The following is a 27,388-nucleotide window of genomic DNA, read 5'->3' as shown; positions in this document are numbered from 1 at the left end:
AGTTAAAGATGAGGGAAGTGAGAAGGAAGCATTTATGACCCTATAACTACAGTTTAATCGCATTTCAAACAGTCACACCCATCACAAGAGACATTTACATGGGATTCCTCACTTACTGCCGTCATGTCCTGCACAGGACACCATTACCTCAAACTTTTAGTAAGGTACAATCAATATTAGCAGGTGGGCGTGTATGTCGCCATCACATGGCACCTCTCGCAGCCAATCACTGGCGGCTGTACTGCTCGCTCAGCCTTGGCTTGTAGAGAGCGGGGAGAAGCTGCGGCGCGCTGCCCCAGTGTGAACACGAGCGAGTGAGCTCCGGCTCATGGACTGAGCACCAGCGATAATGACACAACAACCCAACGGGACTGTCAGCAATGGCAAGAGCCACGACAAGGGCAAGAAAGAGGTCAAAATCGTCATAGTGGGAGATGGAGGCTGCGGGAAAACTTCTCTACTTATGGTCTATGCCAAGGGCTCCTTCCCTGAGGTGGGTACTAGCCTGGCACTGCCAGTAATACATGGCTCCTGGTATCTGTGCATCGCTGAGGTGCTGCCGGCAAAGGCCATGTCCTGTGTCAGCAGCTGTATATTATATATAAAACTATAGCACGTCACTAGACAGTATATGTGTGTATGTATATGGCTGTATGTCATTACACCCTATATAACAGTGCTGACCCATATATATATATATATATATATATATATATATATATATATATATATACATAGCTGTACATTGAATATAAAACTATAGCACATCACTAGACAGTATATGTGTGTATGTATATGGCTGTATGTCACTACACCCTATATAACAGTGCTGACCCATATATATATATATATATATATAGCTGTACATTGTATATAAAACTATAGCACGTCACTAGACAGTATATGTGTGTATGTATATGGCTGTATGTCATTACACCCTATATAACAGTGCTGACCCATATATATATATAGCTGTACATTGTATATAAAACTATAGCACGTCACTAGACAGTATATGTGTGTATGTATATGGCTGTATGTTATCTCCTATAGCAGTGGTGGCGAACCTATAGCACGGGTGCCAGAGGTGGCACTCAGAGCCCTCTATATGGGCACCCTTGCCATCACCCAAGGGTAGAGTTTGCCACACAGGACTTAAGGCCTCTTGCAGTCCGAGGCAGCCCAGGACCCCAGAAGGAAGCTACAATGATAATCCAAACTTATTCTCCTTCTTTCTACTATATTGGCGTCCTCAGGTGCCTACACAATTTAAATCCGTGAAAGAGTAGTAGTAATAAGTTACTGCTTAAATTGTCACATTGGCACTTTGCGAAAAATATGTGGGTTTTGGTTGTAGTTTGGGCACTCAGTGTCTAAAAGGTTTGCCATCACTGTCCTATAGTATGTCACTACACACTATATAACAGTGCTGACCATAGCACGTCACTAGACGTATATGTGTGTATTTATATGGCTGTGTGTGGTCTCCTATAGTATGTCACTACACACTATATAACAGTGCTGACCCTATATATAGCTGTATATTGTATATAAAACTATAGCAAGCATTCTACTTGCTAATGAATCTGTCACAAGGTCCATTTATGTAAAGCCTTACAGATACATTAAAAAGCATTGTATCTTGTGCAGCCGTGTGCTGGCCATGCATAAAACAGACATCATCCGCAGGTTTTTGGAGCAAAATTTTCCCTTCCACTTCCCTGATTCCATGGTAGAAAGTCTTTGGGTTTAGTCGTCATTCAGCTACCGGTGTTTTTTTTCAGATGCTGGAGCTGTGACAATCTTGGTGCATTTCCCAATTTTTAAGGTTGACAAAAAGTGGAAAAACCTTTTTAAAATTCCAAAGGGCAGGGAATGTCATTTAAAGCAAAAACAAATCTATACTCCTCTGGTATCTGTCACGGCTGTCATGATCCTTATTGGTCTCTGTTACCTGGACCCCAATAAAGACATATCTATGCACAAATGACTGATGGAGAATGTACTGGCCTCAATGGCAATGCTGGCATGTCTGCTACGCTGAGACTAGTGATTAATTGCAGTTTTGACATGTACATAGTTGGTACATAATCGATAAGTTGTTTTTGGTACATTTTAGGGGTCATTCAGACAAACATAATGAGAACCGATATCGGACCCCATTGACCGGAGCCCGCTCATGTTATGGTGAGCACACGTTGTCTCACCACTACAGCTCGGGTGAGCATACGTTCTTCTGAATTTACCCTTATGCTGCATTCTTGCTGTGACAGAGGTTGGAGCTCAAACTTTGCATTGCAAGATTTCAATTCTACATCAGGATCTGCAGCATTAAATTACATGATCATAAATCCACAGATAAAAGTCGTATCCACAATGTGGGTATGAGATTTTCATGAATTCTATATATTACACTGCGCAGAGCATATCAAGCATGTGCCAATGCCAATGGATTGTGACGATTGACATTGTTTTTTTTTGTTTTTTTTTTTTTGCACCCATCTGGGACATATATGCCATATCCTTTGTGCATACTATAATAGATATATGTAGGTCCTAATTCTGGTCCCCAAAACTTCTTCCTCAACCCAGACTTTCTTTAGTTGAAGTAAGCAATCCATATCTCTATTTATTTCTATCAGGGTGCGTTCACATGTGGCGTTTGCATTTATTTTCCAAACACAATGTAAATGCCGGGGGCGGGGCTCAGCTCAATCACATCTGCATTTTACTGGAAACACAGATGCAAACAGGCCGAGCCCCCTGGCATTTGCATTGAATTTGTAAATGCATTGCAAACGCCACATGTGAACGCACACCCAGAGTTCCAGAATGCCAGGGAGTGTTGGCTATTCACGCAGGTCCTCTAGTTTAAAGGGAACCTGTCAGGGTGGTTTGGGCCTTATGGACTGGTGGTTTAGTGTCACAAATCACCCATTCGTTTTTCTCTCTGTGCCCACCATAAAATACTTGTATGCTTGATATGGAGCTTTTGTCAGTAAAGGTGCAGTAAAATGCCTTAGCTTTACTGTGCATGTGCGATAGGGTTGGCACTTAAAGCCATGATGTACTATTCCGGTTTCAGTGAATCACTTTGCAGGGAGAAATATGCCCTATTGGACTACTCTCTAGGTAAGTATAAAGGTTTGTTATAGTGGCCATGGAGAGAATTCAATTTGGGATGCTAAGCCTTGGGTACTCAAAGACCTATAGTTGCTTTAGTGTCCCAAATCTCACTGAGGTTCTGTTTAAATGGAGAAAGCAACTCGATTGAATTGCTCTGTGCTGGCAAAGAACGTGATTCACAGAAGGAAAAATAAATGACAAATTTCTTTGAGAGAACATAATGTATAAAGATGTTTGTGGTGGCACAATATGACTGTCTTCTTGTTTTTGTTACTAAATTACAAGCTATAGCTTTATCTAGGTCATGCAGTCTTCTCTAAAAGACACCCCTCTAGTAGCTGCACTGACCTTTAGAGAAATTTTATAGGGCATGTCATAGAAAGAGTTAAACAGGGCATGGCTTTTGCTAGCGGCAAGGCACAGCCTAACACCTAGAGAATTATTGGTATTTGGGAGAACACTGCAATTTAGCTCCTTCTTTTCCTTCCTCAGGAATGTCTTAAATATACATTTCCAGCAGTGTAGGTTTAGCATCGTACTACATTCTGCACATGGAGGGCTGTACGCAGCACATGGCTCACAACCGGGACTCTGCTTCTTCCAAAAAGCCTGGCATTGTCAGAACGGCAAGCGCGGCTTTTCTACAGAGGTGCTTTATGTGCTTTTCCTTTCATATTTCCCAGCATGATGGATAATTGTAGGTTGTGTCTTTTCTTGTTGGTTACAACAGCAGATATGAAGCTTGCTTTGAACCTGCCACCCTCATTTTATGTATGTGTAGGTTAGCCTTTTGTGAATGTTCTCTATTGGATTGCTTACATTCCTTAGCATGCTTTTTATTGGAATTGCCCACTTTACAAGTAGCAGTAACCAGGAAAAAATATCTAGCAAGACAAGTACAAAGATAACATAGGTGGGCCCCATTACCCCTGGGAAAACCATTTATACTGGAATGGAGTAGTGAGACTTTTGTGTACCCATATATACAGGTTATAGGGAACCTGTCACCGCTGTTTGAAAAAATTTAAGTTGTGGGCCGCCATGCGCTACGACAGCCATGCGCGGAAGCAGGAAACAGTAAAGCCACGCATGCGCCGACACAGCACATGGCAGCCATAGGCATTTGTGTGATAATTCATCCGACAGCCGGATGACGTAGGTGTAAGTAAGCCTTAGACTCGCACGCGTGTATACACCCACCTCGACTCGCTAGACTCTCTGCCTGGATACCAAGCAGAGAATCAATGTTAATTTTTTCCTTTTCTGAGCAGAGATTTTATTAGATGAAGAAAGGTTGCCCTTAAGGTCTCTATGGGAACATGCCCGCAACTTAATTTTTTCAAACATCGGTTACAGGTTCCCTTTAAGGGTACTAGTACTGGTACTCTTACCTCCTGACCCTAGTCAAAAGCTTTTCACTCAACTAAACCAGTTCTCTACACTGTACTGATGCGACTACATCAAAACAGAGTTGTCCACAGCTGGGAATCTGTTCCTTCTGGAATGGATATACTGGTGTGGCTTTATTCCTGCATCATGTCATAAGGCTTCCTGTAAATCATGCTTGTTGTTAAAAGGGCTGCCTAACAACGTAGCTAAGAAGCAATGTTTTCCTTATCCCATTTTGGAAAATGTATTTGCATATTTCCCAGAATCCTCTAGTGGAGCATCAGTCCACACTCCTACAAGGTGGCCTGAATTGGCAAAGTCTCCATAAGGAGAGTCCGTTCTTCCCCACCCCAATACATAATAGGAGAGCTGGCATTGTGCTGTGCCATTACTGTATATGCAGATAGAAGAACAATGCTTATCTCATCTTTCCAATCTCATCAGGATTGTAGTGCAGAACCAGAGAGACAGGAGTTGGGATTGTGATCTGCAGATAAAGATTGAATTCCTAGTTAAGTCTGACTACCTGTATGTCTGTATTCTGTGCTGCTAGTTTAGTGCTGTAAAAGCTTGTGATGGGTTCCCTTTAAGTTTTGACTGCTATTTATTGGCACTGACATTCCTGGGACATGAGAAGTCAAGATTTGGGGATGCTGGGAGATACAACCGAGCCGCCAAGGTTTTCAGACTATGGTTCAGCGGTGATCTAGTAGATGAATGGAACCTCTGTGTCTTGGGGTTGGGACTCTTAAATTCCCCATTGAGTGAGGCAAATGATGTTTTGGTGCAACATGTTGCATCTAATGCAGGCTCATTGTTTAAGAACAATGACATATTTGCATGGACTGCGTAATTTACTAAATGAGATTGGTAAGAAGCAAAGTTCAGTGTTGCTGGAGATAAGATTCTTATCACCACTTGTACTCATTGATGTTTTGGAGTGCTGGAGCTTCCAGTATCAGTTATACAAATAAGAATTAGAAGAATGCAAATATCTGAGCTTTCTGTGTCTGGTGCGGTCACTTCTAGTGGTAACCTATTCACTGTAGCTTAAGATGCAGGGGGCGGGTTGTTGATACTTGTGACATTGGGACTATGCGTATTGCAGTGAACCTGTGAAGCAGGTTTGGTTGACAAATTGTAGACAATACAAATCATTTCCTTTTCAGACTCTAATGTCTTGTTGCATAACGCACTGCTTCATTGAATACTTATGTGATATGTAAAGTTACCCTATATATCATAAGTGTTTTAGTCAGAATTGTACAGCTGAATAGATTATTTAGGCATAAATATATGAGTTATGGTGTATAATTTGATAATATTTATATGACAGTACATACAATGCTTATGTAACCCGCTCAGGGAGTGCAATATGTACAGGGATTGCCGCTGTGGAGTGAGAGAGACTGGGAGCGCAGAGCAGAGAGTGCACTTTGGCCTACAGTGCAGAGGTCTGGAGATGGCCCTGACAGCTAAATTTGGACTCATTTGCACATCTGTTGTTTTGGACTGTGTGCTATCCAGATATCTCCATGTGTTCTATGGGCTCATACATACCTGTAGTTTCCACGGCCCTGTGTGTGATACGCCCGGACCTCAATTGTTAGAGGAGGTTCTTCTCTGCAAAGAAATCTGATTCCCATAATGTAACCTGGTCTATAACATACGAGGTTTCTGTCCCCCACTCAATTAACAACCAGGAATCTGAATAAAGCAGCCACAAACTGAATCATAGATGCTTGTACTGGCAAATTTGTTCCCACAAAAAAGCCACACGCTAATTAATCCACCTGACACTTAGTTCCTCCCTTCATCATCTTCCTTCACTACTGCAGCTCAGATGAAAGGTCATGTGACCAGAGCCCACTAATTTAGTGTAGGCCGCTGTTGCTTTGATCACATGGTCTCTAACGCCGTGGCTGCAGCAGTGGAGGACCCTTCTGCCCTCTTGGCACTACACACTCTCCCACAGTGCCATCGGCAGGATTGGGCTGTCACAGTAACTGGCCGATAAATCCCTGTCAGAGGCATTCAGTGATGTCACTCAGATTTCCAGAGCAGAGTGTGTTAGTGAGCAAGATCACTGGTAACGGTGAAAAAATTATTATACCAAGTTTTTGTAAGAGGTGTTCTTTCCCTTTGAAAATGTATAAGGCAGTGATGGCAAACCTTTTAGATGCCGAAACCCACATTTTTTTTTCCCGCAAAGTGCCGATTCGTCAATTAAAACAGTAACTTATTATTCCCGCTCTGTTACATGTTTATATTGTATAGGCAGCTGAGGACACCAATACAGTAGAAATAAGGAGATTAAGTTTGGATTATCATTGTAGCTTCGTTCTAGGGTTCTGGGCTGCCTGGGACTGCAAGAGGCCTTGAGTCCTGTCTGGCAAACTCTGTGTTGGGGTGATGGCACAGGTGCCCATAGAGAGGGCTCTGAGTGCCACCTCTGGCACCCGTGCCGAAGGTACGTCACCACTTGTATAAGGTATTCCCTGTGACCTACTAGTTGTCTAGTTGCTAATGATGTAAAGCAATGTGAATTTTTTTTTTACTGGAAAACTGCATCAGATAAAGAGCACCAGGCTGACATTACAGGTTACAGTATTGTATCAAAGGGGTTTCATATTTTACTTAGTGTGGTCTCCTGCAATGCTCAACCATAAGGCCTTCTTCTTCTGAAATGACGCCATTCTAGCAGAGCTTCCTGTGACTGCCGGTGGCTGTGACCACAGAAGTTGTCTCTTCATGTACTGATGTGTACAGTGATGCTCATACATAGGCAGCTTCTGAGCTCATCTTCCCACGCCATAGGCAATATTTGTCGAACAACCAGAAATGTCAGTAACGAAATCTAACGCCGTACGATAACAGTTGTTCTGAGCTTTTGTTTTTATATAGCGCACACAAATTACGTAGCGCTGCACAGATTGCCAAATCCGTCCCTGTCCCCATGGGGCTCACAATCTAATTAACCTACCAGTATGATTTGGAGTGTGAGAGGAAACCGGAGGACCCGGAGGAAACCCACGCAAACACTGAGAGAACATACAAACTCTTTGCAGATGTTGACCCTGGGACTTGAACGCAGGTACCCAGCGCTGCAAGGATGTAATGCTAACCATTAAGCCATCGTGCTTCCCCAGTCCGGTTGTATTTGTAGTATCAGTGCAATGTATTGTGCACCATCCCATCGCCCCTTCAAACTGCTCAGCATAGAGTTCTATCCCCAGTTCAGAAATGCCAAATTCTTTTAAAAATCTAAATAACAACCAATTTGATGTTTTATTTCTATCCTCTTGCTCAAGGGTTGAGTCCTGGTTAACTGAATATAGGGTTGACCTAATTGCTAGCGCCTGATTGTTAAAATGGAAATGAAACCAACAATGTTTCTAAAGTTTTCACACAAAGCTTGTTCTGTCTTCTCATCAGCCCTAGCAACGGAAACGCTTGTGGCCTTTAGTCTTGGTTTCTTTGTCAATGTAGTTGGCTTATTACATCTACTGCATGACTGCTTATATTAAAGGTGGTGGGATGTGACTCCCATACATGTATTCTGTTAGACTTGTCTGAAGTTGGTGATGTAAAGGTACCAGCACTGATCCACTGGTGTCTAATTTAAGTTTACAGTCACCTTTTTGTAACACAGAACAATTCCCTGTTGAATTCTCCGTAAGAGACAAATGTCAGGAGAGTTGTCATCTACTGGACCTGAAAAGCAGAAAGAAGTTGCTCCCCGATGTAGCCCCTTCTCCATTCTGCCTTCAGCTGACAGGCAGGGGGGTGGGATAACACGTCAACCGTTTATAGAAATATTGTAGTGATTTTAAAAGCATAATCTCTCTTTTATTATTCCATCTGGATTGTGTTTCTAGGTGTAACAGAACCGGAATAACAGAACCGGAGATATCTACTGTTAAAGTTACAGTCGGGAGTGGGAGCTGTATATAAAAAGCGCGTTTGTGATGCAACATAGTAAATACAGTACAGATTTTATATTAACCCCTTAATGCACTATGACATTCCCCAATGTCATGAGAAGCAGCACGATCCGTCTGGCTGTATGTGATAGTCGCAATCATGGCTGTTTGACACTTTAGCCTCATGGGCTAACCCACCTCTACACCCGCTGATTAGCAACCCCTCACCGGGTACAGGGGTGCCAATCGTCTCCACTGCAACCCTGGGGTCCAATGCCAAGTCTAACTGCCACCAAGCAGTGCCAGGGTCAGCCTATGCATGTGACTGTTATAATACACTGACATATATCAGTATGACATTGTATTAATTTGAACAAGAGATCTGATGATCTAAGGGGGACAGAAAGTGGGAAAGAAAATGTTCTATTTTTCAAGGCCTTCCTGTGGAACAGCGTTAAGACCCTTATCCGCTCTGTATTGTGTAATGCTACCCCAGTAAGCCCAGCTGTTCTCCTTCTAGGGGATAAAACAGCGAGGGTGAAAAATAAAGCTCATCGTTTGAATCGGTTTTTATCATTAGGGACTAGAATCCATATAAACGCGGATCTTTCCTTTTAACGATGTAAAAAACAGAGTAAACTTATTGATGTTATTTGAGGGGATAGAGGCGACCAAGACGGATACACTATATTTGAAAGTATTTGGAACCCATGGATTGCTGTACAGGGTTCATCTACCCTTGAGAGGGCTCTGGCTTTGTCTCCCTAATGACACTGGTAGATTACACATGGCTCACCAATACGTATGCTTGTTACCACTCTCATCATTAGCGATCACCTATGCTGACCTTGTATGAACTCCATTCTCAGGTTTATCCAACTCTCACCAACCCTTTGCCTCCCCCATTCACCCCCCCATCCCCATTTACTTGTTCAGTTTGTTTGATACAGTAGCTGGCTATGCATCACTTCTATGAGATCCCCCTGTGAGGGGCATATGTTATGCCGTGACCTCTTGTAAGGCACTATTATGTATTCGATTCAATTTTGATTCAAAATTATCAAAAAGTCATATGTATCCCATTGTTACACCAATAATAAGTACAACTCATCTTGCAAAAAATAAGCCCTAAAACAGCTCAACTAACAGAAAATAGAAGATGGCAATGCAAAGGGATTTTAGTAAACTAGTATAACAAACTACTGTATATACTCGAGTATAAGCCAAGACTCTTAATTTTACCACCAAAAACTGGGAAAACCTATTGACTCGAGTATAAGCCGAGGGTGGGAAATGCATTGGTCACAGTCTCCCAGTATATAGCCAGCCTGCCCGCCCCCATGTAGTATACAGCCAGCCTGCCCGCCCCCATGTAGTATACAGCCAGCCTGCCCGCCCCCATGTAGTATACAGCCAGCTGGCTTCTGGCAGCTCCTCTTCGGTCTTCTCTCTGCTGTATTAGCCGGCAGATCGTGTGAACTTGTCTCTCCGGCTAATACAGCAGAGAGAAGACTGAAGAGGAGCCGCACCGAGGATCGGGAGCATTGACCAGCATTGGGGCGCTGGAGGGGGAGTATATAAGTTTTATTTTTTTCAATTGACTCGTGTATTAGCCAATGCGAGGTTTTTCTTCACATATACTCGCTTATACACTTGTAAATAAATGGGATATCGACGTAATTGTAGTGACCCATAGAACATAATTAACATGTTATCTATGCTATTTGGGGTATAAAACACAAAAACATAAAAAAAAAAAACTAATTTTTTTTTTCTCCCCCAAAAAGCTAATAAAGGGTAAATATAGCTTTACTATAGTGTTACTATATTCCTTGAGAGGTCTAGTTTTCAAAATTAGTGCACTCTTTCAATATTTTCACTGTTCTACTATCTCAGGGGCTTAGCCAATGCAAAATAGAACCGTATATTATATAGTACGTAAATTGTGCTGAACTGCTTATATTGTAGTCTTCCAAAAAAATGAACTCTGTACTCACCTTTCTGACGCCCCGCAGGTCCTCTTTTTACTTCGGGACCTCTGGCTCGTCTTCACAATGCCGGTGGCATACACACAATGGTGTCGGCAAGTGGCTGACATCATTGTGTGTGCCAGCTGCGCACAAGTACCCGAAGACGAGCCAAAGCACCCCAAGCAAGAGGAGGACCTGCGGGGGTGTTGGGAAGGTGAGTTCAATGTTAATTTTCTTTTTTTTTTTTTTTTTTTAAAGGCTTGGCATGCTCGGGTCCATGCACCGGTGGGCAGGGGGCCGGCAGGCTATGCACCGGTGGGCAGGGGGCCGGCAGGCTATGCACCGGTGGGCAGGGGGCCGGCCGACAGGCAGGCTGGCTATATACTGGGGGACAAGGGGGCTGGTCAGGTTTATACTGATTGGAAGCTGTGACCAAAGCATTTCCCACCCGAGGCTTATACTCGAGTCAATAGGTTTTCCCAGTTTTTTTGTGTTTTTGTGTTTTTTGTGTAAAATTAGTTCCAGCAAAATCTGCCCTCCAAAAGCCAATAGACCCCCCCCCTTCCTTCCGAGCCCGAATAACAACAAACAGCAGTGAACTACGTAACAAACTATAGGTGCACTTTCTTCTTTAATCCCTTCTAAAAATAGGTTTTTTGGAAAAAGATTTTCACTTAATAATGTAATTACTTTCTATAAAACATCTGTGGTGGTAAAAATCTCTATATAACCCTTGATAAATTCTCTCGGTGGTTTAGTTTCCAAAATAGGATCATTCAGGGAAGTCGGGGGTGGGGGTGCTGTCATTGTTCTGGTACTTTACAAATGCATAATGGCACCTTAAAACAATGTCATTAAAATCTGTCCTCCAAAAGCTCAATGGATCCTTCTGTTCTGCACTATGCTGTGGGACCCTAAAGTAGTGCTATCTGCATTTTCTTTACCTTCCTTCTCTCAATAACTCCCACTAATCTGATGCTACAACAAATCTTTGTGACTTATATTATTGTATATGTCTCTGTGAAAACAGTGTAGGAGGGAGGCGCTTGGGGGCAAGTCATCCTTATTGACATATTTGAAAAGACTTGAATGTACTTGAATTAAAACCTCTTCAGTCCAAAGCAAACTGAACAACTGTGTTGTGTCTATTTGCATGTAGAACAACAGAACATGTTTCATATGGGATGAGATTCTTTATGTATCGTTGATGTTGGTGTGTCTTGTTTTCATGTGGTTATTGTTGTGAATTTCCTAATCACTTAGAATCATTTAGAATTGGATCTTCCTTGCACAACTTTACACTCACCGGCCACTTTATTAGGTACACCCTGCTAGTAACGGGTTGGACCCCCTTTTGCCTTCAGAACTGCTTCAATTCTTCGTGGCATAGATTCAACTGCTGGAAGCATTCCTCAAGAGATTTTGGTCCATATTGACATGATGGCATCACACAGTTGCCGCAGATTTGTTGGCTGCACATGCGTGATGCGAATCTCCCGTTCTACCACATCCCAAAGATGCTCTATTGGATTGAGATCTGGTGACTGTGGAGGCCATTTGAGTACAGTGAACTCATTGTCATGTTCAAGAAACTAGTCTGAGATGATTCCAGCTTTATGACATGGCGCATTATCCTGCTGAAAGTAGCCATCAGATGTTGGGTGCATTGTGGTCATAAAGGGATGGACATGGTCAGCAACAATACTCAGGTAGGCTGTGGCGTTGCAACGATGCTCAATTGGCACCAAGGGGCCCAAAGAGTGGCAAGAAAATATTCCCCACACCATGACACCACCACCACCAGCCTGAACCGTTGATACAAGGCAGAATGGATCCATGCTTTCATGTTGTTGACGCCAAATTCTGACCCTACCATCCGAATGTCGCAGCAGAAATCGAGACTCCTCAGACCAGGCAACGTTTTTCCAATCTTCTACTGTCCAATTTCGATGAGCTTGTGCAAATTGTAGCCTCAGTTTCCTGTTCTTAGCTGAAAGGAGTGGCACCCGGTGTGGTCTTCTGCTGCTGTAGCCCATCTGCCTCAAAGTTCGACGTACTGTGCGTTCATAGATGCTCTTCTGCCTACCTTGGTTGTAACGGGTGGCGATTTGAGTCACTGTTGCCTTTCTATCAGCTCGAACCAGTCTGCCCATTCTCCTCTGACCTCTGGCATCAACAAGGCATTTCCGCCCACAGAACTGCCGCTCACTGGATGTTTTTTCTTTTTCGGTCCATTCTCTGTAAACCCTAGAGATGGTTGTGTGTGAAAATCCCAGTAGATCAGCAGTTTCTGAAATACTCAGACCAGCCCTTCTGGCACCAACAACCATGGCACGTTCAAAGGCACTCAGGTCACCTTTCTTCCCCATACTGATGCTCGGTTTGAACTGCAGGAGATTGTCTTGACCATGTCTACATGCCTAAATGCACTGAGTTGCCGCCATGTGATTGGCTGATTAGAAACTAAGTGTTAACGAGCAGTTGGACAGGTGTACCTAATAAAGTGGCCGGTGAGTGTATTTTCAGAGGATTGGATGAGGCCTGATGCTAGTGTCAGTCTAGTATTATCTTTTGGCTATAAAGTCGAAGTTGTCATAATTGACAGGTGATAACATTTAACTTCCTACACTTTCCAAAACGCAAGCATTTGTCACATTTGGCATTTGAGATGCTTTTTTAAAAGCATTACAGAGAGGCATTCAAATATTATTCAGATACAGTTGTCCTGTTGTTTGTGTACACAAAGGCTTATACGTTTACAGGAGTATGCTGTGCATGCTGCAAGGACTGGGAAAACACTAAAAAAAAGTTTTGTGGGCTGGACTTGAAGGCAGGGCCGGCATTAGGGGGTGGCAAGCTGGGCATTTACCCAGGGCCCCCAGTCCTAAAGGGGCCCCCTGCATGTGGACTTTTGGGGGCAGAGGATGTATTGCTCTTGTAATACCCATTGGTTGAATGCCCAGGTGAAGATGCTTATAATCTATCTCCTATAATTATTCCTATCTATATCTGTATCAATCTAGCTTTTTGTCCAATTATCTATCTATCTTTAATCTTCCTATCTATAAGTCGATCAATCTTCTATCTCTTCTACTGTATCTATCGATCTCTCATATCTATCTTTTATCATTTATATAGCTATTTATATATAATCTACTTTATATTTATACATCTATAAACCTATCTTTTATCTATCTAGATCAGTGGTTCTCAACCTTTCTAATGCTGTGACCCCGCAATACAGTTCCTCATGCTGTGGTGACCCCAAACCATGCAACTCGCAGTAAAAACACAGTAAAATTTCGGCTCCGATGGCTTTAGGCGACCCCCGGTTTTGGTCATTCGACCCCCGCTGGGGTCCCGACCCACAGGTTGAGAACCACTGATCTAGATAATCTTTCATATTTATCTTCAATCATCAATCTACCTATCATCTATTTATCTTCTATAAAATTTAGTTTGTAGTTTGTAAACTACAAAGTGTTATTATTGTGCATTGTGTTATTACTGAATGTGACTGTTCATAAATTATTTTTATTTTGGGGCCCAACTTTTAGTTTTGCCCAGGGCCCCACTAAAACTACCTAAAACCATCCCTGCTTGAAGGGCTTATTGCAAGGGCTTGTCCTGATGTCTATGGATAGGGGATAACAAGGAACCAAGAGAAAGGTAGACCTGCGTCCTCCATGTGGATGTAGCACCAGTGTGCTTCTGCAGTATGGTCATAGGTCAGACCCCTAATGATCTAACACTCCTCTGCTACCCTGCGGAAATAAGTGTCTGCACTGCAGGAGGAGTGAGCATAGTCCCACAACAATAAAACTTTAGCTGATTATTTAATAATTGAGAACAGAGGTGAGTTTCTTATTGACCATATACCAGTTTATTCAACTCTGGACCTCAGAAAGCCAAGACCAGGCTCCTTCCAAGCTGCAGCTATAGTTTGCTTAGTAGCCAAAAAAAAAGGTGAAAAAGAAGCAGCTTGAGGTCCGGGAAATACCTGCAGAGATGGGTGGGAGATGTATCAATCTGTCTGCCAGAATATTGGAGGGAATTTACTGAAGGTTTTATACCATTTTACTACTCCTCATGACTGGACAGAAAACAGCCTGTGCGGCAGAAAACTCAATATTGTGGAGCAATAAAACTAGACCAACTAATAGGAGGTGCAAAGTACAACCCTCCAGTCTTGCACTGCACCCGATTAATCATCCAGCATCGGACAAAATGGGGGACATTTATCTAGAGTGACCTTACCTCCGCTGGCTTGTTTTCCAATGAGGTACATTACCGAGTGCCGGTTTCTATTCTGCTAGATACCGTTTTTCATTTGGATTACTCTCTGCCACTTTTTAGTACATATATTATGTCAGAGTTTCAACACCAAGAAAACCATGGCCCTTTTTGAAGCGAAGTGGGAGGATTTTGATTATCTGGGTCTAAAGACCAACACATCAATACATCTTTCCTATTGTTTCCTGTGACAGTGAATAAGGTTTAAACCCCTAAACAAGAGGTGCTCTGCCCTAGGGAAAGACCACCAAAATATGGAACATTTTGCCCTCTGCATGCACCCTCTACAGCCATTGGGGGGGGGCATAACCCTGCTATCCTGGGAGGAGCTAAATGCCAGCACAAAAAGGATGTTGTAACATTCAATTGTATTTCTTTTATATTTTGTGATTTTTATTTCTCGAATATTAATGAAGGTTTGGATATTGTGTTTCATTTTAACAGCATTATGCTCCGTCTGTTTTTGAAAAATATACTACAAGCATCACAATTGGAAACAAGGAATTCTGTCTGCATCTGTATGACACAGCAGGTAAATCATTTTTTTATTACTTATTTCTAATAATTATGAAATTGTAAATATATATATATATATAATATATGAAATTAATATTTTTATTATACATATTCTCCAGTGTGTACACATTTAAAGTAACCACCTAGTCACAACACAAATGTTACTGTACATGACGTGTGTGTAGTCATTAATTCCTCCCTCTGTTCTGGACCACTTCTAGGTTAACTGCATAGAGCAGTGGTTCTCAACCTGTGGGTCGGGACCCCGGCGGGGGTCGAACGACCAAAACACAGGGGTCGCCTAAAGTCATGGGAGCCACGATTTTATTGCATTTTTTTGGCACGAATACAATATTCTTGTACATGGTTTGGGGTCACCGCAACATGAGGAACTGTATTGCGGGGTCACAGCATTAGAAAGGTTGAGAACCACTGGCATAGAGGAATAGACGTGTTGAAAACCCGTTGTAGATCCACACAAAATTAGTGATCAAATGATGACGTATTTCCTGAAAAAAATTTACAACAATACAAAGTTTGTTTGTAGATTTTGTTAAGATTTCTTGCAGACTTTCACACAGACCTCCTAAAGCACACTAACAAATGCAAAGCTGTGGCAGAAAAGTGACTTTTTATTTTCAACATTGCATGGAATAAAGTGCATTGTGAATATTTTGCTCTTTTCAAATAACATTTTCTTTAATGCTACCGTAATACGCAGCTGAATTTCCACATGAAAATCTGCACAGAATAAAATGTGGATAATGCACTTAGAGTGCAGATAGACCCCCCTCCCCCATTGTCATTGGTACCTTGAGCGAAGTGAAGTGTCTGCAGGTATCTCTTTAGAATGTCTGCTGTTTATGTAGGAATGAGTTATCACCATAGCTGGGAACAGATCCGTATCAAAGAGAGATGAACAGATAATTACATTTCTGTGAAGATGTGTCAGGAATGTGTTACCTCCGGGAGCTTCCCATCCCTGGCGAGCACTTATCTAATAATATGATTTGGAAACATTAGTGGCCAGGGTTCTGGATCACTTATACAATTCATAACATGTCTCCTCCTGAGAGTTGAGTTATTCTCGGCCTAAAGCATCGAAATCTTCAATGACTTGCTATTGCTTTCCACTGCTGATGCAGCTCTTATCTTTCTGATGTTCAGCTCTTGTCAGCGCTGCTGCTGGTCAATGTACTAGGTCATTATTACTGCTATTAATAATCTTCTTGTGACCCCTATATAGTGACTTTATTGGAAACTATTGGACCGTTGACTTATTCGCCTATGAGTTGCTACTATATTTGAATTGTTAGGGTTTTCTGGTTTGGGTCTTTCCTGAAGTTTTTATTGGGTCGTGCACAATATCTGTTCATCAGCCGCCAACCACTTGGGGGACAGTGTCTAGAGCTGTTTGACGATATCCTATAAGGAATAAGGAACTTTTTTTCATTATTGCAGGGATAAATGTAGAGAATCATTCCTCCTTATTGCTTATTGAGGTCAATGCTGTAATTCTGGGCTTTTCCACTGATTTTTCATTTGTGACCTGACTTGTCTAGTCAGTATTTTGTCCCTGACATTTCCTTCAATTAGAGGGTGTAACAATACACTCAGTGTTACTAGCAAGTAGGTCAAGATGTATATAAAAAATGCAGAAACATTACTCTAAACACTGATCTGTCTAAACACTGATCTGTGTATTCTGCACTTGCCTCTGTGAGTGGTTTTAATGCCACAATAGTTTATGCTGAGGCAGCTGTTACCATCTCGTACATGTTATCCTTTTCTCTTCTGTTTCACTCTTTTCACATGAAAGTTATAACTGTCTTGTAAAACACATTGAAAGGAATTTACTTTGTAAATACTCTAGCAGTTCTAAGATTAGTGCAGACATTTCTTCCCATCTGATCTGTAGTGGAGGAGCTTCACTACTGAGCATGTACATAATGTGCAGTCACATTCATTTCAACTAAAAGCAATACAAACATGAGCTCAGTGAAAAAGCAAACTAAAATGTAAAGCAGCAATACTGGGCAATTGATTTGTATACAGTTTATTGAGACATTCACTACTACGTATCAGCAAAAAGTCCATCCATATTCACCTCAACTAAAAGCCTACATCTTAAGATCAGGATTAGAACAGACGTTTATATGGCTGTCCGTAATTTCCCCGAATTTTTATGAAAAAAAAAATATTCAGTAGATACTGCAGTGAACAAAGGGTAACAATTTATAATGTATTTCCGGCGTCGATCCACTTAATTACAACTCCACCAAAATGGTCGCAATTCTCCCCCCCACCCCCCCCACCCCTGTTGTATGTACCTGCAAATGTTTAACTTTTTGCCCATAGAACATTTTCCAGAAAGAATTATGGAATGTCTAGGTTAGTGGTGGCGAACCTATGGCATGGGTGCACTTAGAGCCCTCTCTGTGGGCACCAAGGTCTTCAGCATAGAGTTCATAAGACAGGACCCATAGTCTCCTCCTGCACTCCAAGGCCACACAGGACATTGTGCACTCACTACTATTTTTAAGCAACCCATCTTTGGCTGCCTGGGACTGAGAAGATGTGGACAAGGCTGGATTATAATTTGAGCTCCTGCTATGGGCCCTGCAATTGTTCCTGTACAGGGGACCCTGGAAGGAAGCTGCAATAATAATCTGAATTTCTCCTCTTTCTACTGTATTGATGTCCTCAGGACGCCAATTCGATTGAAAGATTTGACAAAGCAGTAAGCAATAAGTTATTGTTTAAATTGCCTTGATGGCCCTTTGAAAAAAAAAATAAGTTCCCCATCACTGGTCTAGGTAGTGTTCTTTAGTAAACTTGAGATGGACAGCAATGCTCTTTATTCTTTTTGTACAGCACTGGCTTCCTTTGTGGTGTTCTTCTGTGCACACAGTCTATTGCCATTATCCTTTGGTTCTTTTTTGGCACTTTGTAAGTTGCCCATTCTACTCTTAGAGTGATCTTATCAAAATACCCACACATGGGGTAAGTATTAACTATTTTCCAGTATTTAACAATGGACTTTGTTTTAAATTGAAAATGAAAAAAAACATGCTAATTCATGTATTGAGTTTCTTATTAAAGGGAACCTGTCATCAGGAGCCCTTTTTCTGGCTCTCTCATGTACCCATAGAGAATAGTGCGCACGTTGCCAAAGTGTGGAGTGGCTAGTATGGAGTGGTTCCCCCCACCTGCAGGAAATGTCCCACCGTCATGCGTCTATTTCAAATAGGAGGGATGTGGGCTTATATTTTAATTTTAAATAGACCCATGACCACTCCCATGGGACACTGCTCTGCAGAGTGAAAGGTGATCTTTCATCTAACTTTTCTTTTTATCAGAAAAGGCCAGTTGTATTTTATAGAAACAATCTGGAAATGTGCACACTATTCTGTTCGGGGACATACGGGGGGCCATGATGACAGGTTATCTTTAAAATATGCACAAAGAGCTCCTTAAAATACAGCTAAAGTGTCTTTTTGAAACTGGCATTAAAGATATACCAAATTGATCATCTGATCTCTGTGTGAACACTTTTATCACTGGGGGAAGCTGGAGACTGATCGAGGACTGGTTAATAGTGAATCCCCAATAGCTCAAATGGAAAGGGTCTATATACATATGACTACCATCTTACTTAATTTAGCATATTTTAACCCTTTACTTTGTACACATTCTGATTCTACCTAAACAACTTTATCTGTTGCAGATGTTGCTTTGTGTGTGGTGGTCAATATAAAACCATGATACGCATGCGGCTTACACTGAGTTGTGCCTCTGAGGCTGACAGCACACAGACCATCATTACGTAGCAATATGCTTCCTCCCTGTGCTTCAGGAAGTATATGGTCAACTTGATGAGTGTGGCAAGGGCTTGCAAAATGTTTCTTGCAACTCTGCAAGCTCTTGTTACTACTGAACAATTCCTTTCACAACATTGTGCATATTTGTTCTCACAAATGATGGGAAGATAAATACCATTGTACTCTATATTGCTGTGTAATCCTTTAATATCCATAATCCTGTCTTTTATCGATAATCCTTCTTCTAATGACAGCAAAAAATTCAGAAAATGCAATTGACACTAGGAATTTTGCTTATAGTTACAATTATAAAACATACAGTTCCGACAATTTAACTTAAGTACAAACCTTAAGAACCTATCTTGTACGTAACCTGGGGACTGCCTGTATATAAAAAATTAACAGGCTGTTCTCATTTATTGCGAGGCCGCTACACAGAAGGTTTAATGGAAGGACGTGCCACCTGGTCCTCATGTTTGACAACTCCAGATTTTGGCTCACAATAACTAAGATCTAACTGCATTTAGGGCAAAGAAGGACTTTGGTCTTTACATTTTAGAATTAACAATGTCATGATCATGTATCATTCCACTCAAAAGCAGAAACCTGGAGTGACTAAGCCTCTAAGGGCACAGAGTTTCCAGCATTTACCCCTCTACATTAATCCATCTGATGACTACTAGTGTCAATATGTCAGGATACAATATCACTATAGTTAGTTGATTCTTGAGTATGGTGTTGTCATACTGGTCGTAGCACATGAGATCACCCATTCTCTGTAAATTCCACGTTGTCTTGCTTTGTGATCACCCAAGAGTCTAATTATACAATTACCAGTCCAATTTATAACTGGATAAAACTGTAACTACAGCAGAACCGTTGCCAAGAGCTTCCATAGTTGTACTGCAATTTTATGTCTTCTTTTTAGCTGTGTTGTGCAAGAGCAGAATATGTGATAAAATAATATAAAACTAACCTTAAATCTCGCACCGTTGCAGTGCTGATGTGCCCTTAAGATCAATGGTAGACCACAGGAGCGAGGTGCTGGACTGGTACTTAACATCTGTACGTGTTATCTTATCACAGATATGGAGTGAATGGTGGATACTTTTCATAGTTCATTCTCATGTTCAGCTCCAGTTATTCAGTAGGTAGAAGGCACATTAGACTGTGTGTGTTCCTGTCCTGCTATTTTCTACATGACCTGCACAATTCAGTAATATGGGCCCTTGTGTAAACACAGCTTTGTATATCTGTCTATGTCACACTCTGCTTTTCTTTCATGCATTCTTTTCTTGGTATCTGGATAATTGGATTTGTTTTTTCCCTTCTTTTATCAAATGCATGATAAAAGCACAGCTTCACACGGCTATTGAGAGGCATAACATCTAGCTGTTCTAGCTATCCGTCTAGGTATTTTATACCATAAGTATGCAGTCAGGGAGGTTGAGCTTGTTTATAAGTTCTGCTCCTTCTGCCAGTCTCTATTTCCAGCAATGATATTAATCCCCATTTACATGTTGGCTACAGCCAATCACTGGCCTCCGTGACTACGTGTAGTGATGAATACATTATTCCTGCAAATAGACTGATGTCAAGGTATTCAAAGTTTACTTAAAAATGACACCCCTGGTGCTTTTCAGTATGTAAGTCCTCTGTACCTGACGCATAGCTGCCTTGCATCACTGCATTCAGATGAATTAAGCTTCTTTCCTAATATAACATAAGATGCTGGCGAGTTATGAATGGGTTTGGCAGTGGATTACCGTCTTTTGTGTAGAAGTGGTAATTGCTGGATGTGTGGCAGACGTGCCCCACCCTGTGCTATATTAAGCCTTAGACTTGGGGAGGAGTTGGTATACATGTACATTCTTTGTCACAGAATTACAAAAATTTGACAAACAAGATCTTCCACAATTTTGGCCGCCTCCATATAACTTCCATTGGACTAATGAGGTTAACGTGCAACTTTTCTGACCCAAATTTGCGTGGGTTTCCTCCAGGTCTTCCGGTTTACTCCCACATTCAAACCCCCCCGGCCCCATCGCCAATAGGAGTCCTACAAGCCAACTGTTGTGTGTGGACTTTTATTCCCATGTTCAAGGCAAGAAGAGCCAAGCAGCAAATTACTGATGGGCACCCAGAATGATAGCTAGGGCACAAGCTACTAGTGAAAGAAATCTGAAATTTCAGAAATTGCTCGGGCATCCCAGCCTAACACTGACCCTGTAACAACAGACATTTACATTAACGTGTGATTTTTCAGGAAGTTATTCAGAGGGCGGCAATAGAAAAAAAAGTTGTGTTTTGTGTAAATGAGTTTTAGGAGATGCTTAATGTAGTGAAGGAAGTATGAACTGTGAATCATGTAATGTGAATAGATAGGGGAAAGCTTCCAACTCAGTGAGGGTAAGAGAGCTAGGACCCCCCCCCCCCTCCCTAGCATTTAGTAATGAGTGGAGCTGCTGGTCCAGAATACACCCTGCTGCTCTATTCGATTATATGGGAGAGGCTGAAGATTGCTGCGCACGGCCAATCCCATAAAACTTAATGGAGCACTGGGGCGCATGCTTGGCCAGCGGCTCCCACATTAGAGGGATCATTCTCTTTAATCGGTGGGGGACCCAGATGTTGGATCTTCATTGATTAGGAAGTTATACCCTATCCTGTGGAGTGTGATGTTTTCAACAAGCATCACGGTCACAGGCTGTGCTGTCTGGGACGTCTTGCTGCTTGTCAGTTCAGTTCTGTTTGTCAGCGTTCACATGGATGTTCCAGCTGCTGTGAGTGTGGTGTAAGGGGGCTTACATGCAGCTGTCAAAAGCAAAGACACCATCACTTGAAAATATTGTGGTTATTCGGATATGACAGGGATGTATAAATGTCCTTGGGTTACCATTTTTTACTCGCACTGTGTGACACAATCTGTAACTTTTCCATATCTGCACAGCACTGACTTATTGTTATTCAGACTGTAAGGGCTTCAGTATAAGTAGTGCTTAAAATTCCTCTACATCTGTGAAGCAGGAACCTTGAAGGACATTGTGCACCAGAGTGGTAATTACACAAGGCCCGTCAGGGTGGGGGGATATGTAACCTGCCATTAGCAGTAAACTATGCTGTAGGCTTTTGTGGGTGCCCGAAGGTTAAACAGGACACCTCCTGGAAAATGCTTTCTTTTGTCTTTGATGCTCTCAAAGATAGGTTATCGTGTAGGGATACAACCTAACTCCGTAATCCTCCGGTTTATCTCCAAATGTTAAAAAAAAATGAAAGAATTTGGTGTAACATTCTGTGTGCATCTGGTGTACAATCCTCATGTGTCCATGGTACCAAGACAAAGCCTGTATGAAAATATGAACCCTTTGCTGCTGTTCAAAGAACACAGTATTAAAAAATTGTAAAAAATGTTTTCTTGTGCATCTGCCCGCACACACACAACCCGTGGCAGTGTCGGCTGTGGTGAAAGTAATGAACTTAGTTCTGTGGTTTATGTTGTCAGGAGATCCCTTTTCGCCATAATGCACCATAGATCTGAAGCCTAAAAATCTGCAGCTGGCCGGTGCAGTGTAGTAGGCATCTCTCTGTCCTGTTATGTGCAATAACCCGTGTCCCCTTCTATTACAGGACAGGAAGATTATGACAGACTGCGTCCTCTTTCTTATCAAGATGTAAATTTGGTTTTAATTTGTTTTGACGTTACAAATCCCACAAGCTTTGACAATGTTTTAATAAAGGTGAGTTTCTAGTACAGTTCTATCCATTTTTGTGTCTAGGTGCTGTGTCTCCTCTCCTGTGGTGCAGCATTGCAAACAAGGGCCCTTAACCCTTAAAGTGGTGGACATCATGTTTTTTGTATTGTATCTGTAGAGCTCTTTCACATTGGCGTTGGTGTGTGCATTGACAAATCCGCTTTGTCTCAGTTTTTACTTCCGTTTTGTCTCTGTGTCCGCAAAAAAACGGAAGGTTTAACATTGCTTTGAAAACATCACACCTGTTTTTTCAAGCTCACGAGTGAAAATCAGTTTTTTTTTGCAGACCCATAGACTTTTATTGCCTTCAGCTATTCGCATCCATGAAAAAACAAAATAAGACGCGTTTCATCATTTTTTTTTTCTGCGGACAACTGATCAGTGAAAATACAAGCCAGTGTGAGAGCGCCCATAGAAATCAATGGCTTTGTGAGGCATCCGTGGAAATCACTGAATCATGAACACTAATGTGAAAGAGCCCTAAGTGTGGGGGGCAGGATTTAGGTAATTTTCCAATATACATCTGTTAATATTTCTGCACTGCTTTCTTGATATGTAAAGTGAAGCCTCCTGTGTTTTACCTCATCAGCCAGAATCAAGGTCCTGGCAGGGCAATTGATCATGGACAGAAAGATAACACATGACCGTCCATCTGCAGCCATTGTATGGACAGGAATGTCCGGCTGATGAGGTAAAAAACAGGCGGCTTCACTTTGCAGAAATTAAAATATTGGTAAAGTAACTAATATACTGCTCCCCAAACTAAGGGCTGTTTCATATTACTCCATGCTCAGTCCATGATCACGGCAGTGATGAATGCTGTGCCACGGACTGATCACTATGGTGGGGATTGAGCCAACTGTCAGCTCTGCTGCATATCAGGGAAATAAGTCTGTACATCATCTAATCTATAGAGCTAAGTGTGTGTATGTCTGCTAAATGAATCTGTACCGTCCCGTTTACAGTTACCAAATTTTGCACAACCGCACTCTGTGACTTGGGGAACGTCATAGACTCGGTTTTCAGTTGAAATTTTCACCCCCATTTTCAAGCACCATATACAGGAGCCATTGGCTGTTGCTGTGGCAGTTGGAAGCTGAGCCGTGATTGGTTGCTATTCTGCCACAGGTCATTAATATGAGCTCTGAGCTTTGATTGGTTGTTATAGGCAATGAGTAGAAGTCAATAGCATCATTTTAAAAGTTTATTTTAGAAGGAAGGAGGCCATAGATAACCAATATAAGAAGAACCATAGTCATGGTTCCTTGATCTGGTTTATCATGCTTGATTTTGATGGTTGATTTCCTTTAAGTCCTTGAATAAATATCTTTTCAGTGTCTAGCAAGAAACGTGCTGATCATCTGTCTAGACATTTCCTCTGCAGCTTATCACTCTAATAAATAGTTGTACATGGATAGACTGGTATGTAGGAGGTCAATGACTTCCCGACCATCTCCAGTGTGTCGTGCCCCACTATTCTTACACTGAGGGGTTGTACAACTATATGAAAAACTTAGCAGGAGGGTCTCCTGTGCCGCGGTGGGTCCGAACCCCAGCAACTTCTGCCAGCTTGTCATGCCAACCTGTCCCCATGTCCCTGCACTCTATCGGCCACTTGGACAGGCGAGATGAGGAACATACATGGATTATTGGACTATGCAGCTATTTTTAGATACATTACAGAAGATGGATCATCAGGGGTTATTATTAAGTGTACAGTTGTTGGTGTGCAGTGCTTATCAATGTAAATACTGATAAGTATAAGGGTGTGTAATGTGGAGACATCAGTATGGTATGCAGAATGCAATTTTCTATAGGTAGAACTTTGACCAGGGTTTGCCAGATATGACACACAGTCTACTTCTATTAATGCATATCTAAGCATACAGCTATAAATGGATGACTAAATAATCATCTCTGGCTATGTAACGTAGCATGGTCCTCCAAGCACAAGCCTTTTCTAGATAACTAGACCGGATGCAGATTTGCCTCACTGTATAGATAAGGATTTCAAAACCTACCTCACCAGTGCCTGGTCTTGTCAGCAGATTATAGCTGCTATAGGTTTTATTATCTGAGATGGGACCATTTCCCAGCCTTTTATAAATGAAAATCCACCTTGTATATTCCTATGCTGCTGCTTTCCAGGATGATAATTTCTAATATGTATCTCCCTGTGCAGTGGTTTCCTGAAGTACATCATTTCTGTAGAGGGGTGCCCATTGTGCTGATTGGATGTAAAACAGATCTGCGTATGGATAAAGAGCGGCTGCGAAAGCTGAAAACCTCGCAGCAGGAACCAGTTACGTATTTCCAGGTAATATAATACCGTACAAAGTGCAAAAATATAGATTTTCATTACATATTACAGGAGACTTGGTGAAGAATTGTGCACAATAGATGGCACACTCTAAGGAGGCTGGATATAAATGAACAGTTTGACCCACATTTATCAAGACTAGTGCAGTTAGTATTATGTGCATGGTCTTAATTAAAGGGGTTATCAGGGATTAATAAATATATTGGGGCCGGGCAGGGGCTGGCTTTTTATTTAAAAATAATAAATGTGTATTCGCCTCCTCTGGCGATGTCCCACGCTCCTGTCCATCGGATCCGTGCCCCGATATGGCCAGCCACTCCCATCCATCCCTATCTCTCAGCATTGTAGGGCGCTGTGAGATGGTGTAAGGGGCACGGTTCAGACAGACCACGGTGCTGGAGGAGGGGAGTACACAGTGGGGGTCATTTACTAAGGGCCCAATTCGCGGTTTCCCGGCGTGTTACCCGAATATTTCCGATTTGCCCCGGGATTTTGGCGCACGCGATCGGTTTGTGGCGCATCAGCGCTGGCATGCACGCGACGGAAATGGGGGGCGTGGCCGAACGAAAACCCGACGGATTCGGAAAAACCGCCGGATTAAAAAAAAAAAAAAAAAAAAGTGTAGCGGGACTTGCACTTACCTTCACTAGGAATAGGCCCGTGAACTTGAGTGCATTTCGGCGGGCCTCGGGGAACTACCTTAGTGAATCCTGGCCGGACCGGGTAAGTAAATCTGCCCCAATATTTTTAAAAAGCCTGTCCCAGCACAGTCCTAATTTTATTTATTAATCTGGTGCCCCTGCACAAACTCTGACAAAGCAGTAACACGCTCCTTTAGGTGCACATTTTTCCTGTCTTTCCCGGCACGGTGCAGCCGCGAAACACATAATTTTAAGCCTGCTGGTGGTGATCCAGACAGGGGCTATTGAAGGTATAAGACCACAATGGGGCAGATTTACTTACCCGGTCCATTCGCGATCCAGCGGCGCGTTCTCTGCCCTGTATTCGGGTCCGGCCGGCATTTATTAAGGTAGTTCCTCCGCCGTCCAACAGGTGGCTGCGCTGAAAAGCAACGGAACGCGCTGGAGTTCACGGGCTCGGGCTGAGTGAAGGTAAGTGCAAGCTCCGCTACAGATTTTTTGTTTTAAATGCGGCGGTTTTTCCGAATCCATGGGGTTTTCGTTCGGCCATGCCCCCCGATTTCCGACGCGTGCATGCCAGCGCCGATGCGCCACAATCCGATCGCGTGCGCCAAAATCCCGGGGCAATTCTGGGGAAATCGGCGCAAATCGGAAATATTCGGGTAACACATCGGGAAAACGCGAATCGGCCCCTTGGTAAATGACCCCCAATATTTTTCTGTGTCTTAGTCATATTGCTTTACCTGAATCCAGAAGCCGTAATGGTCTGGCAGCATGTCTCTGTGGTGCTTCTTCTATCAGTGGGGGGGAAGGCTTACCCCTACAATACCTGCATTGACAGGACATCTGTATGAGGACCAGAGCTTGTAGCCACTACACCTCAAGCAATGTTTTAGCCAGAAACAAGGAACGTGGCTCAAATCAGATTTCCATAATGCAGACTGGTTTTTGTAATACAATATTATACATGTACTGTACATTTACAGTGATTGCAATATTAGTAATCATTTTTTCCCCCTCTATAAAGGGTGAAGCAACATGTAAAAGTATACAAGCGGAGGAGTACCTGGAGTGTTCAGCCAAGTTTCAGGAAAATGTAGATAATGTTTTTAGAGAAGCCACGTTAATAGCTCTGAATGGTATGAAGAGGGAACAGAGGATGAGAAAGAAGAAGAAAAGCTGCCTCCTTCTCTAAAGCCATTGTATAGTATGAACTTCTAGTCTGCCTCATCATGACACTTCGCTGGACTATATTTTATAATGGACCTGGACTGTTTTATTGTAAATAAATTCCATTTTACTTTTACTATCCAAATACGAGGAGACGCTTATTGTATCTGCCAAGTCTGTTGGTGGAAAGTGACAGCGCAAACCCCATCTATTTCACCCTGCATACTAATGGACAAGGGGGTGCGGCTTTCATCATCAGGATCAAGCATCCATTCCTGACCTCATCAAGTTTCACATATGCATCACATTACCCAGAAGAATTGGTTTGAAAATTATGAAGTCTTCAGCTGAAGAAACTAATTCTAAATGTTTTATATGGTTCTTTAAGATCTGAGGATATTATTGACCAAGTGATATCAAAATGTATAATTTCATATGAGGACGAAGTAAATTTACCTCAATGTAAA

The 27,388-nt window shown here is 42.2% G+C and overlaps 1 protein-coding gene across 1 annotated transcript; it reads left to right on the top strand.

Moving 5' to 3' along the window:
- The first annotated feature begins 210 nt into the window (after positions 1-210).
- On the top strand, positions 211-27,388 carry RHOF (ras homolog family member F, filopodia associated). The gene is made up of 5 exons (XM_072143588.1): positions 211-493; positions 15,146-15,233; positions 22,666-22,775; positions 24,973-25,107; positions 26,779-27,388. The coding sequence occupies exons 1-5, from the start codon at positions 350-352 to the stop codon at positions 26,944-26,946; spliced, it is 645 nt and encodes a 214-aa protein (XP_071999689.1). The 5' UTR covers positions 211-349; the 3' UTR covers positions 26,947-27,388.

Source organism: Engystomops pustulosus, chromosome 1, assembly GCF_040894005.1.
Source record: "Engystomops pustulosus chromosome 1, aEngPut4.maternal, whole genome shotgun sequence".
NCBI lineage: Eukaryota > Metazoa > Chordata > Amphibia > Anura > Leptodactylidae > Engystomops > Engystomops pustulosus.
Note: the sequence above shows the minus strand (reverse complement) of the source record. Positions and strands in the feature narration are given on the sequence as shown.

What these genes read in the sequence shown, in the direction of transcription:
- RHOF (XM_072143588.1), top strand. Translation starts at nt 350, where the DNA reads ATGACACAACAACCCAACGGGACTGTCAGCAATGGCAAGAGCCACGAC. An exon ending in GCATCTGTATGACACAGCAG is followed by an intron (nt 15,234 to 22,665) that starts GTAAATCATTTT and finishes CTTCTATTACAG; the next exon opens with GACAGGAAGATTATGACAGA. An exon ending in TTGACAATGTTTTAATAAAG is followed by an intron (nt 22,776 to 24,972) that starts GTGAGTTTCTAG and finishes CTCCCTGTGCAG; the next exon opens with TGGTTTCCTGAAGTACATCA.